This window comes from Larimichthys crocea, chromosome X (genome assembly GCF_000972845.2).
Source record: "Larimichthys crocea isolate SSNF chromosome X, L_crocea_2.0, whole genome shotgun sequence".
Classification (NCBI taxonomy): Eukaryota; Metazoa; Chordata; class Actinopteri; family Sciaenidae; genus Larimichthys; species Larimichthys crocea.
The window spans coordinates 1,874,434-1,888,806 of NC_040020.1; the positions used below are offsets into that span (position 1 = coordinate 1,874,434).

A 14,373-nucleotide genomic window follows, 5' to 3' on the forward strand; every position below is an offset into this window, starting at 1 on the left:
AGTTTGTCAGCTTCAGGTTTCAGAGAATCTGTGTCAAAGGTCAGTGTATAGCATTCAGTGTGTGTGTGTGTGTGTGTGCTTTGATTTGTTGAGGTCACGGTGTCGTCTGTTTACGGCTCAAGAAGTCTTGTGTAGTGTAACACACACACACACTGCACATTTCTCCTTTCTTACTTTGTACAAAATCAATGCTGCCAGTTTTCTGTATATACTTGTGTACAATATACTTTATTTATTATTGCTATTTTGATATTTTATTATGTATAGTTTGTTCTTTATGTTTTTATTCTTATGTTGTCTATCGTCAGTGTGTGTAATGCTGCTGCTGCACTGTCATTTCCCAGTATATCTATCTATCTATCTATCTATCTATCTATCTATCTATCTATCTATCTATCTATCTATCTATCTATCTATCTATCTATCTGTCTATCTAAGGGCTGCAGCTTCATTGACAGGGTGTAAAATGAACATGTTTGTCACTAGCCAGGCGGCTACTGAATGTTCAAATATTTACCAGCCACCCCCCCTTTTTTAACCAACAGTTGCTCAAGTAGATGGCACTATTATTGACAGCAATAATCAGCAGTACATATGTATAAAGAATTAAAACACTGCCAACCTGCCTAACCACATATCATGTCTGTGTGTATGTGGACTGTGCAGCGCGTTGCTGGTTTTACCTGTATAGTTGTTATATAACACATGCAGTATTTGTCTTATCAGCTCTCTCACACGAGCCTCTTCATTTACACTTTGACCCGAATGTGTCTCGCTGCTTAGTTATTTGGCATGTCTACGCCTGGGCTTTGGAAACAGCTGCCTGCAGCTACTGGAGACAGAGTCAAAGAGATCTGTGGAACTGAACAACACATTAAACGTGGACTGGAAGAGAAACACACTGAGCTACAAGAGTCAAAAATCTCTCTGTGGGGATATACCTGCAACTAGTCATCTTATAAAATACACTCATTATGTGTGTTTCATACAAAGGAAGTCTGGTATATCATGCCACAACACTTTGTTTGTTTGTTCTGTCGGTGTTAGATTTCTTTCAGTGGTTGACGTCATCACCGTCTCTCATTTGAAATATAACACATCTTTGAAAAGTAAGAACGTGCGTGGTCACAGGTGCGGTGAAAGGTGAGCTGTCAAGTCTGAAGAAAAGGTGAAATTGTTGCCGAGCAACAATAGGAGATGATTGCAGAAGCAGTTACAGCGAACACGCTGTGCGTTCTTGAAAGAAAAGAAAATACACAGTTAACTAACACGAACACCACCGTGAGGAAAAACAGCAAACCGTTTTCAAAGACTGTATATCACACCTTAATTAACACACACATGGAACAGCACCCTTGAACTCACTCTGAAATGTTTTGATGGTCTAACACTGACAACGTGTTGATCTGTCGCCTAAAGTTGCACGTTCCTTTCTCTTGTCTCCTTCAGTGCAGCAGAGTGGAGTCAGGCACTGTTATACGGGAACAAGACAGAACCTCTACATCAACAAGAACTCCAAGGTCATCTGCCAAGGTTTCACGGGGAAACAGGTTCGTACCGACGACTTGTTGCACAGTTGTTTTATTGTTGGCAAATTTGACTGCAGTATGAAGTAATGAATGCACAATTCCTCATTCTGTGCGTGTTTAAAGTCTTCCTGTATGAGGAAGATCAGAGAGGCTATAAAAGTCTATTATTTTGCATCACTTGTTAATATTCTTAGAATTTCTTTCCATGTTGTTGTAGCTGTGGTTCAGGCTATAGTTCTTTTATTGATTGATGGATTGATTGATTGATTGATTGATTAATTCATAAGGAAAAACTTCTGTTAACCCACGAAGAGCAGCAAAGTCCTGCAGGGCTCCCTTTCAACTGAAACCTATTCTTGGAGGACTTGTTTTGTCCATGTCTCAGGACGGACAGACAGACAGACAATGGCTGTATAGACAGAGCAGACTGAAGTAACATTTCTAGAATTACTACAGAGGATCAGTTGACACTGTTGTAATTTAGTATTGAGTATTGTTTCCTTTCCTAAAGGCCTTTTTTTTATAATTAGGTTTGTTCTTGTTTTTTATTTCTAGTTTTGGAGAATTTCATTTTCACTTTGACAGTTTTTTTTCCCCCCCTCGACTACCCTTTAGTCATTGTTTCAGTCAATAATAATAAGAAGTTTGCGTGGCGGCGCCTTGTTGATCCTTCCAGTTATTTTTTTTTTTTAAAGGAGCATGAATAAGCTCAGGTTATTCACTTTGAACCGTGTCCAGTCCGTGGGGGAGGGGGGGAATAAAAATCTTGGCAAGTGCGTCCGACAAGCCAGAAACGTGGACTTTACAGATTTATATCGCCCCTTCTGTCCTTCCATACATTCCATTTTTCATCCTCCCATTTTCTCTTCAACATAATAAAAGCTTGTTAAATATAGTTCCAGTGAACACTCCGGGTAATTAGAAAAGGATGAGAAATGAAGCGAGTGCCAATGAGTGCACGTCGTGGTGTATTCCTGGCTTGATAAGCAAGCGATTTTTCACATTTATCGTCCCGGCATTTGCGATAGTAATGACTGGCAAAAACAGCAAAGTTAGCAGGGTTAGGGAGTACATTACTGTTCGTGGGGGGGGATGCTGATTCATGGCTTCTAATTCCTCTTAATAGGCTAGTTATAATTGTTACACGAAGGTCATTTATTTACACTTGTAGTTATGACCCTTGGCTACTTTTATCTACATTGTTTCAGTATCTCGAGTAATGATTAACCGACATACTGAAAATCAATTTACACTGCAGCCATGCACTTGCTTTTCTTGGAAAGCACAACTGAGATTCACGAGACTTCACCTCCCTTTAGTGTTATTGCTGCTCTATCTATGTTTTTTCATTTCAAACGGAGCCCCGTGGTGATATTTGTGCCGAACACAGAACACGGTGAACAGCAAGTAATAACAGCAGCGTCTCCCTCTCTCTCTTCACCAACATGTATTCATCTCTTTCCAGCTACCAACTCTTTCCCCTTAAGTAGCTTTAAGGTTGGAAAATTCATCTTACTTTAAATACTCGATCTTAAGCTGCGTTTTAGTCAAGAATTGTTCAAATTGGAGGTTGAAAGCAAAAGTTAAAGCTCAGTCTAGAGTCAGTTTTGTTTTCTGCCTGCAACTTTCCATCAAATTAAAATACTCTAAACATCTTGTGTGTGTTTTATACACATATGACAATATACAAAGCTCTGTAGTGATTTTGGGTTTGTGGGTTAAAAGAGGTTAACCGTACAATGCACTGGTGTACTCAGCTAGGCCTGTATTAGGTTATTGCAGGTAAATCAGCTCGTTCAGTAAGTAACAAGAAATACAGACAAAAACATCAAAATGTTTTATATATTAATACTTTTCTACAATTCTTTAGCAATTCTTTCCAAGAGATGTTTTTCAAAAGAGTTTATTTCTTGACAGCCCCCCAAAATCCAGTATCGGTCAGTTGATCATTTCTTTACTGGAACACCAGATTTTTAAGGTGTTTACCTCCTTAAACCTACAGCAACCAGATATACGTTAGAAACAAAGAGTAATAACAGTTAAATCTTTATTATTATTTACTTTTTCTGTGTGGAACTTCTCAGGTTTAGATGTCAGATAAGCACAACTTCTGAAAAATTATGAATTGGAAGAGTTTCTGTCGGGGGGTTGAGTTGAACAAACTTCACGAATAAAATCTCTCAGCCGCGACAGGTTCCCTATAACCTACATAGGAGTGACAGTGTGTGAAATATTTTTTTTGTAAACTATCTTTCCTGGGAGATATTTTACAGGCGTGGAGTTGGAGAATATCCAAAAGCTGCTTTTTGATTTGTTTTCCAAATGTTGTGCGAGCAGATTAAACTTAGCTTACATCATTATTTATCTGTCAAGAACATTTCGGGTTTCTCCTCGTTGGATGTATTTACCAGTAGCTGCATCCCCCACCTCCCCTTTAGAAGAACCCTGCCTCACTTCTGTATCCATCCCTTTACTCTGCAGCACAGGTGATTAATCCTGGATGGCAGCATATTTCCTCCTTGCTCTCTGTCTGTAATGATATCTCAAGGTTGACGCTACAGAAGTGGCTGTACCCCCACTTCATTACACACTCATACACACACACACACACACTGACTCCTCTTTCCTTGCAGGGAACATTTCACAGTCAGCAAGCTCTGGACTATGGCTCCCAGTTAGTCGGAGGTGTTTCCCCCGGCAAGGGTGGTAAGACACACCTCGGCCTGCCTGTCTTCAATTCAGTCAAGGAGGTACGTGTGACCCTTTTTTTAAAATCTTCTGAGAATATATTAAAACTAAAGCTTGAATATGTGCTGTGGGTCTGACTAATATCCTGTGAAGGACTGTGAAGCTTTTTTATTTTAAATGGAACATTAGGTGGCACTGTTTCATAACTTTAAAATCTCCATATTTAATTCACCACCTATACTTTTTTAAAACATTTTTTTTTATTCCTCGCCTCAGGCAAAGGAGGGCACAGGGGCAGATGCCACCGTGATTTATGTGCCACCCCCGTTTGCGGCGGCGGCCATCATAGAGGCCATCGACGCGGAGATCCCTCTGGTGGTTTGCATCACCGAGGGCATCCCCCAGCAGGACATGGTGAGAGTCAAACATAAGCTGCTGCGCCAGGGCACCACCCGCCTCATAGGCCCCAACTGCCCAGGAGTCATCAATGTAAGCTCGCACACACAAACACACACAAACATAATGACGACATGTTTTTTTTTTTTTTAGGACAGATCTGAAATCCCTCTGAAGGATCCAGGCATAATCAGATGATAAAAATAATGCATTAATATTCTCGTACTAAGGCAATGAAGGAATTTCCCTTGTGGTGATTTTGGGGTGACTCAAAGTTCCAGCGGCATTGTTTTTGGTTTTTAGCAAATGACTTTGTGAGGAGTACAGCAGTATAATGTTTCATCTCAGTACCTGCTTGTACTGATCACCCGAACGCCGTCTCCTCCTGCCTCCCGGGGTCTGCCGATTGTTTCAGTTTAACAAGGTTCACTGGCGACTTTCAGCCCGAATAACAACGTCACGGCAAACTTGGTGCACATTCGGCCCAGTCTCCAGTTAACCTGTTCGAGGACACAGACGAGCGACAGCTGTGGCATACCGGGATAATCGGCAGGCTGACATAAGACTGCTTGTGTTTCCGTTTGGGGACTCCGCAGTGAGTGATGAGGAGGCTACGTGACTCCTGCGTGTGTGGTGTAATCCTAGACAAAATTCAGCTCTGGTCTTGATTGCACAACGAGACAATTTGACATATCACAGCAGGAAACTCACTGGCCCATTAATGATAGCTGCTTTCTACGCAGGGCAGGTTCTGCTGGGACACCGGCGACTGTTACTGGGACGTTTAATGGAACCGAGTCGTCATTACCGGCTTTGACAAGTCGAAATGTGTGATGTGCAGTCAGTCCACTGAGGGGGATAGCGAGCAGCAGAGAGCTCTGGGATACTTTTCCGTCTCGCAAACAAATACCGAACATGACGTGATGCGGCGGTGGTGTGCCATCCCCTGCGGTCGCCTTGTCAGTAGCGGAAGACTTTTTAAACAGCGAATGCACGACAGCTAAAACCTTTTTTTTAAAGAATATCTGAGTTTTTTTGGAGGTTGTTTCAAGAAATTATCCTCAATCATGGGAATTTGTGCAGTGAATAATCAATGAATTCGTTCTGGTTTGTTCAAATAGAGCATAAAAAGAAGCTAAATAATAAATTACTCTGTAATCCTCTTAAGCTGGAGTTCAGAAGTTTGAGAGCCAGTTATGTAACATTAATAGTGAGGTTAAAATGCACAAAATGTGTGTTCACGTCATAGTAAATGTATCTTTTTGCAGCCTGGAGAATGCAAGATTGGGATTATGCCGGGCCACATTCACAAGAAAGGAAGAATCGGTGAGATTTCCTGATTTTTGTCTGCGAATTTCTTGAGCTCACACACTTTGAATTATTTATTTGGATCTTTAAGTATTTAATTTCTACAGTTTCTACATTCATTCTAATAGTGGACAGCTCACATGTTTTCTGCACATAAACATAGATTCACCTGCTGACTGACAGGTGTGGAAGGTGTGATTCATACTATTACTACTCCCTTCATCTCAAATTAAACTTTCTTGTTGTGAAATCCGAGATCGAGCTTCAGCTGTTGACAGCTTCATAAGCGGCGTGTGCCGCTGTTGACCAGCGAACCTTCACAAGAAGGCTGTTTTTATCGTAATCCAACTGCCTTATTCCCAAAGCACAGACAGAACAGCTGTTACAGAGCTGTTCTGTTGTAGTGTTCTCATTTGTTGCTGCTGTCACGATGAAACAATTCAGCCAAAGTTAGATTTAAAAAATGACAGCTGTATTTTATATCGTCTTATCACCCTCGATTGGAGCTGTGTTCTTGTGATTTTGCAAAAAAAAAAAAAAAATGTTTTCTTTGTTTTTTCTCTCAGGCATTGTGTCTCGATCGGGTACCTTGACATACGAAGCTGTGCACCAAACTACACAAGTGGGCCTGGGCCAGTCACTCTGCATTGGTAAGTTACCAGTGACCTGTGGCATATTGAATTTAAATTTAGCACACTGCTTAGTTTGGTATCCAGACAATATCAAACAAGCAGCTGGGATTAAAAGAACAAATTGATCTTGATGGTCGCGCGTTGCTTCACGCGTCACCGCCACCGAAGACGTTTTACAGAGAACAAAGCAGAGATCACGTCGGAGCAAACATTCTGCTGCTGTAACGTTTCTTTCGTCTTCGACAATTACACCCGAGGAGGCGAAGGTGATCCGAGTTCACTCTGTATTGAGAAAGCACTCGTCCACTTTCTGATCATTGCTTAGTCTGTTCCTCTCTGATCCGAGCGCTGGTGTTGTTGTTGCTGCTGTCTTTTGAAGAGCCCTAGTCAGATTGAATAGACCGATCGAGTGGCTCAGATGCAAAACCAAAACTTACTTTCAAGTTTCTTTTGTCCTTAATCGCAAAGAGAGCGCGTTTCATCTCCAAATCCGCTGCCGGGGGAAAAGTTCTGTTTTATGCACAAAGTAAAACTTGTGGCTCTATCTCACAAACAAAGAGATTCTAAATGGAGAGACCTTGTTATACAGTATTCTATGAATATCCTTAACAGACCATTCATTTATAATGCATCTTCTCTCCTCTTGTCTTTGATTTCGTGTTCCTTTTTTGAGTACATTGAATTTCCTTAAGCAGTTTATACCGTACACATCAACGTTGCAACTGCAAACAAGGCCATGCTAAGGAGCAGAGCTTACTTTTTCGCAGATACGTAGCATGTTCTGCACGAATCGCAGGTAACGCAGTCATTTCTGCAAGTACAGACACGGCGCTTCGCATAATCCGCCCATCCCGTCGCATTTCACACAGCTTTGTTCCTGTGATTTACTGATTTCTGCTGTGGATTAGCAGCACGTGCATAGCTCAAACTGAAGCTGGGACATATATGGAAGAGCGTCCAAAGATGTATCTCATTAACTTACTTTGTTATTCATCAACGGTCACTTGAGAGCCGCTATACGTCTGTTCTCTTGACGCAGCTATACGTACTGGGAACATCAACATTTTTTAATTTCACCACATCATCTAGACATGCAGTAATGATACCATTACACTCAGCTCTATTACTTCTTGGCAGAGCAGCAAAAAAAAACAACTATTTTACAAAAACTCATCTGCCACCAGAAAATCTATATTAAAGGCATGATTGGACACCCGGATTTACTGAAAAACAACTCCGCTTCATTATTATTTAGACATTTTAATTATGGAGCGTCCTCTAGCCAGACTTCATAAAGCTACTGCTGCAACAGTATTAAATATTGTAGAGTTCATTAAGAAGGTTTATTAGTGGCTCTGCTAGCGACTTCTGAAGTCTGAGTATGACCTAGGGGCAACAGCAAATTACAGTTAATACAATATTTAAAATCACTGTCATCTTTGTTGCTGGTAATACGTTTCTCTTTGATTATTATTCATGTGATGTTTTTTCTTTCTTGGTGTTGCCAGTTTTTTTTAAAAGGGTATGAATATGAATTTAGGCGACGTTTTGTCTGTGAAGATTTGTCTTGTGGCGGTTTGCCCGTGATTTTATAGATCCTGCTGTCATTTCTTTTTCTTTTTTTTTGTGGAAATTATTCTAAAAAATGATTATTGGCCCCTTGTGATTTGGAAAAAAGCCTCATAAGTCATGTTCCTCGGATATGAAAGGAAAGGCCACGCAGAGATAACGGTGGACTGGAGCTGTTAGATCATTAAACAAACTTTGAAGTGACTTTGAATAAAAAATAAAAATAGAGAAATGCTGTTCCTGCTGCAGAACCTGAACAGATCCCTTCACCTTTTGCACACTTTAAAGATGACTGATAAAAGCAGCTATAATAAATATTTCCATATAAACACAGATCACATGCATGACTGGAGTTACTTGTAGCGATAAATTTTGTGTCGAATGTCGTGGTTCACTATTCTCACGAAGTAAAATGTCAGCTTAAATGGATTAAAATGACTTTTTTTGCAATAAATTCTACATTCAAAGCAATGAAATTAAAGTTGGTTGCAGAAAGTTGGGACCAACTAAACGCATGTTGCAGATAATGTTCGAATCCGTCAGTAGAAGGAGCAAAAGTTAAATATATGGAGAACCCTTAAAATCGAGCTGGAGCTAAATCAATCCAGTAAAATTTTATGTGATCTTGTCAGATGATTCAGGCAGTGCAGAATAGCTTCAGGCAACCCCAATGAAGAACTGTGAAATTATTCAGTACTGTTATGATGACCAGAGTACGGCATAAAACCGCTCCCGAGTCTCGCTCAGCATCCTGTGATCCTCAAATATGAGCAGCGATCCCTCGAGAGTCTTGAGTATACCATTAGTGTTTGCTTTGTCTCCTGCAAGGTATCGGCGGGGATCCGTTCAACGGGACAAACTTCATAGACTGCCTGGAGGTGTTCCTGCAGGATCCCAAGACAGAGGGCATCATTCTTATTGGAGAAATCGGAGGCAATGCTGAGGAGAACGCAGCAGACTACCTCAAACAGCACAACTCCGTAAGGAAATCAGCCTGTACACCACATTATTTCTGACTTCACTCCCCTTGTTAATATCTCTGCTACAGTGCTTCACCTCCGCAGATATATCCGTTCGTATAAAAAATTCATCCTTTGCTGAATTAGCTCTTTGTCATGCACTTTCAAATCTATCACCTGTAGTGAACACCGGAAACCATCATGAGTCGAGAACAAAGTGGAACTATATGAAAGTGTCTTTTCTTTCTGGGCACAGCTTCAGGCTTTTTTTCTTTTAAAGCTGTGTCTGTATGGTAAAGACAAAGAGTGGCAGATGGGAAGGAGGACTAATTCACAAGGCATGTTCTAAAAAAAATCTGCAGCGATGATGAGCAGTGAAACTTTTGTGATGCTCACATGGGATAAAGAGCAGCGGGGTGATGATTAGTTTCTGTTGCCAAGCGTCTGAGAACTTGTAATTGACATTTTTAACTTCAGCAGGCCCGCTCTCGGCATTTTGCTCCTCGCAGATGACTCTTAATCTCTTAAATTTTCAGCGTGCGCGTGTTTGTTTCCCGCGTGCTTATTGCGCTCTCGAGCTGAGAAATGGACTTGATTTGCCCTCGGCTGCTCTAATGCATGCAAATCTCCCGCTGGCGTCTCAGGAGAATAACTTCTCTCACTCAACAAATAAAGTACAAACACCACCACCACCACCACCACCGCCACCGCCCAATCACCCAGAGTGTTGACAGCGAGGGACAGTTCAGACGAAACACATGCATGAAAAAGCCCGGCAGAGCGCGGGAGTAAGCTGCAGATCTCTCACGGAAAGTCGGTTGCGGAGAACATTGGACATGAAACGGTGTGTTTGGACTTTATTTAAAGCAAAGAATAGCACAAAGTCTGGAGACAATGTTTTCTCTTTTTTTTTACTTTGGAGCAAACTCAACCGAACTCAATTTGAATACATTTGAATTCACATCACCGATACACTAACCTGGGGCAGCTCCCATATGTGAATTTAGTATTAATGTGAAGCACGGTCTTGCTGGAAAGGAGCAGCAGGTGAGCTCAGGCAAAATAAATAAATGCAGCATAGTGGAAGACTTAAACTTTAGAACGGATTCTTTCTGCTCTCCGATGATCACAAAGATTTATCCAATTATGAGCGTCTTGATCTTTCGCACTTTCATCTGTTGTAAAGGGGAAACCTTTGTCTGTCAGCTGTGGTATGAATTCGTAGCCTTGAACTGGAAAGCATGTTGCTTATTCAAGCTTGGTGGGAATGTTGCTCTTAGAGGAGAAATATAGAAAGGAAAAATTCAGTTTTTAATAAGATTATCTTTTACTTTGGGGGGGAAACAACCTTGTTTGGTATAATTTCTCAGGAGTTTAACACTCAGATTGCCAATTGACAGTGTCCCACCGACTAGTTCGTCCTAGAATTACCTGAATCACCACCCACATCTAAGGTTTTTAAATAAGTCTGGTGTCGTGCTCATCGAAAGCCATTTCCACCGCTAGGAGAAATAACCGATCAATCAGAGCAACAGAATAAATGTTCACTCATGTTCACATAACTTTTTTTTCCCAACAATGTCTTTATTAATTTTCAGCCACATAACACATACATACTGTATAACTACTGTGCCCCAAAGCATGTAGAACCGCCTTCAACTTGCGAACAAGACATAACAACAAAACGGCAACACAAATAATAAATATAAATCACCTACGAAGAAAAGGAACTTAAATACACAATAAAGATAATACCAAAATTACGTAAGTGAAGTAAAAAAAAAAGAGAATAACTTTAAGTTCTAGTTTATTTATTTATTTTGTTTGTTAACGGCTTCCATCACTCGCTACAGATTGGTTGGACGGAGAAACGCAAGTGAACGAAGAACTAAAATGAGAATTCCAGCCAATAAGAAGAGCTCAGTCACTGGGCAGAAACACTAAAGACGCTGCGTCTGCATTTCACGTTAACTCGACAAATTCTCCCACGGCGGACACATAAGCACAGGCGCTCAGTGGTATTAAACGTCCGGTGTCGTGATTGATTCATGTCATGCAACATTGAATATATCGAACTCCTGTTTGACACAATATACCAAAAGGTTAGAGAAGTATCGATTTCAGTATCCGTCGGTGTTACAGTCGACTTGCCACGGCCTGTTTATCTCACTGACGCAATTATCTGTAAAATTGAAGAAAAACAAAACCAAAACAACCTTCCGCTCCCTGCTCAGCTCCGCTGACAGATTTTATGATGCGGGGCATATTTCAAGGTTCAATCTTCATGACTGTCTGCACAGCGTAATACGGTCTTAAAAAGGCACCTGTATCAAAGGTCTGCCTATCATCACCAGAGTTTCACAGGCTGTCTGAAGTCAGGAAGAGTTTTATATTTATTTTTTACACAGAATAACCATATTCCAATTTGCTTCATGCATACAAGTAGGTTGGAGTATTTGGCACCTAAGCTACCGTAGAGGTTTACTGATTTATTTATTTATTATTCCAGACAAGCCTGTCTGCACTGAGCTTAGCTAAACCCTTGTAATTCTTAGGAAACAACACTAAACAACACAGGTTGCAGTCGGTTGGAGGAGGGCCGGCGAGCTCCACGTGCACGGTATTATTCATGCCTACTTGTCTTGTTTATGGGGCATATAAGTATCTCAGTTTGGCTTTTTAAGCTCGCGAATACAATTCCTCACCTTGGAGCAGCCTGCTTTTGTGTTCATAGAACAAAGCCCTCCTCTAGTAGGTTGGCACACAGAGGTAAGGGAACTACCCCTATTGGTCTCATAATTAAGGTAATAATCTGAACTGCTAACAGCGGAAGACAAAAGATGGGTGAAGTGAATGATAGTACGACTCCCCTCCCTGCATGCATTGTTAGTACTCGGTATCCAGGGAGGCAGGGATTAATAGAGTAATAAACCCTTTCGTTTGAGGTAGATTTAAGACTTGATTCACATGAGGGTGGTTTGTTTATCTAGGACGTGATTTGACTTCTGAACGCCGAGTGGGATCCGGCGCTAATTTGTTTTGTGCTTACATTTTTTTTCCGACACCTAGAAACAGAGCTCGCAACATATTTAGAGCACTTAAAAGCAATATTCCCTCTCTTCTTCATTTCCCTGCTAAACTGTGCAAGTGTTAATGTCTCATTAGCGGCGCATTTCCAGCCAAGGTCCTCAACATTTCCCTGGCTGATATACGTCCTGCAAGTCTTTAATTATTGAAAGTCATCACCAGTTTTATATTAGTGACTGCCGTCTGTTCCTGCCAGCGTCAGGTCTGAAACAGGCAGTAGATGTGGGAGTCTTTTTGAAGGACCTCGCTTTGGCTGTTGAACATGTCACATTCACTCTCGGAAAGCAGTCTGCCAGATGGGCCACAGCCTTTTGTTGAAAGCGCAGGACTAAAAGTGCGTGTGTGTGTGGTGCACAAAGCCGTCCTCTACAATTATGTTGTTATTCCTAAGTATGAAATATTACCTCACACACACACACGCACTCCGTCCCCCTCGCTGGTTATGATGTTATTGCTGAAGATGAAATATTAGCTCTCTTCACCTTGGAAATGATCTTAACCGTTGAACGTAACATCCATCAACGAGCAAGCAGCATAGACAGGCGCTGAGCTAATCAGTGCCTGCATGACTAATTACCATCTCAGAAATGAGATGATATGAAATGGCAGGAGCCTCAGCCCCTATCTGGCATACACCAAGCCATGCAATTAAATGGCTTGATTGACCCTTTGTTTTATAATGCAGGCTGAGACGGTGATGGCTGGTTAGACAAGCCTGTTACCATGGGGGGCTCCGTAAATGGGAGGACAGTGGGTGTTTAATTTCTAATGAATGAATAAAATGCAGGTGCAGAAAACAAATCCTCTATTTTAGTGCCTCCCCCCTCGTCCTTGTTTTGCTCTCCTTTCCTTCGTGTTCCCTATCCACTTTGTTCCTCACATCCTCACACCTTCCCTCGAGCTCAGTCTCGCCTTTGTCCATTCTCACCCGTGTTTTTCTTTCCTGCCTCGTCTCCGTCCAGGTGGCTAATTCTAAACCCGTGGTGTCCTTCATCGCGGGGCTAACCGCTCCTCCCGCCGTAGGATGGGCCACGCTGGCGCCATCATCGCCGGTGGAAAGGGCGGAGCCAAAGAGAAGATCGCAGCCCTCCAGTCGGCTGGGGTTGTGGTCAGCATGTCCCCGCCCAGCTGGGCAGCACTATTTCAAGGTGAGTCCTTTGTTCCAGCAAGATATTATTCTACATAATAAAAATACACTTCGAGAGCGCCTAAGGAGTACATTACTTTGATACTTTAAATTAGGGTTTGATGATTATGTTAATAAACTTTTAAACTCAGCACTTTACCTGGAATGAAGTATCTTTTTGTTTTACGAGTGTTAAAGGTGTGAGTGCTTGTTCTGTTTCGGAGGACAGGACGGCATATTCAAAAGTTCTCTGAGATTTACCAAGGAATAAATCATTAGTATTAGTATCACCAAATGTATCATGAACCATATTACAAATGTGATTTACATGTTGGTCCCATGTCTGAATTAGTCGGTATAAGTCACTGCTTCATCTTTCTCCTCTGATGGCCAGTAATATCGAATAAAAGCCTCAGACTTCTATCTATGTCAGAACAATAACCTTCCATAATTTAACCTGACTAACAGATGAAGTCAGTGCTGTCTGATTTAAAAAATCAGGCCATATGTCCAAAATGTATCATTTCAGGAAGATTATCAGGAGGAAACGAGCTCTCAAAGTAAAACTTAAACACACTAATGAGACACATAGCACCAGAAAATGAAACCTCGTTTCACAGACTCATCAGTGGGAACGATTAATATTTAAAAAAAATTATATTTGCCATGTGCTTGTGGTTCCGAGCCTCAGCTCTCCTGTTTATGTTATATAAATTATATATATAAACCATCAATAGCAAGGCTGTGCTACATGTTTCCACGGAGCACATTGGCCAATCAAAGCTGCTTCACCATTTCCCGCGTGCGTCAGTCTCGCTCGGTTCAGAGAGTTCACAGAGCTCGTCGTCTATTATTCTTGAATCAAAACTTAAAACATTATTATCCAATGCCATCCTCCTCTATCTATCCTACAACATGATGTAACAAAACATCTTTTCATTGAGACTGTTTTGTGCGCACATTGAGTCAGAAGGTAACATTCTTCCCAATAAAGTTGAACTCATTAAATCGTAATCCCTCATAGTTAGGATTAGAATGTTCCCCATCCGTGTTGCGTCTCAGCTTTCGCACCTGTTAAG

The 14,373-nt window shown here is 41.3% G+C and overlaps 1 protein-coding gene across 2 annotated transcripts in view; it reads left to right on the top strand.

The window, feature by feature from the left end:
- Window positions 1-14,373, top strand: part of suclg1 (succinate-CoA ligase GDP/ADP-forming subunit alph) — a 31,892-nt gene that overhangs the window by 9,087 nt on the left and 8,432 nt on the right. For both annotated transcript variants that reach the window (XM_019256998.2, XM_027282838.1), the window contains exons 2-7: window positions 1,450-1,550; window positions 4,163-4,279; window positions 4,494-4,706; window positions 5,882-5,939; window positions 6,488-6,571; window positions 8,951-9,102. In XM_019256998.2, the coding sequence (XP_019112543.1) occupies window positions 1,450-1,550; window positions 4,163-4,279; window positions 4,494-4,706; window positions 5,882-5,939; window positions 6,488-6,571; window positions 8,951-9,102 (725 nt within the window). The remainder of the gene's footprint in view (window positions 1-1,449; window positions 1,551-4,162; window positions 4,280-4,493; window positions 4,707-5,881; window positions 5,940-6,487; window positions 6,572-8,950; window positions 9,103-14,373) is intronic.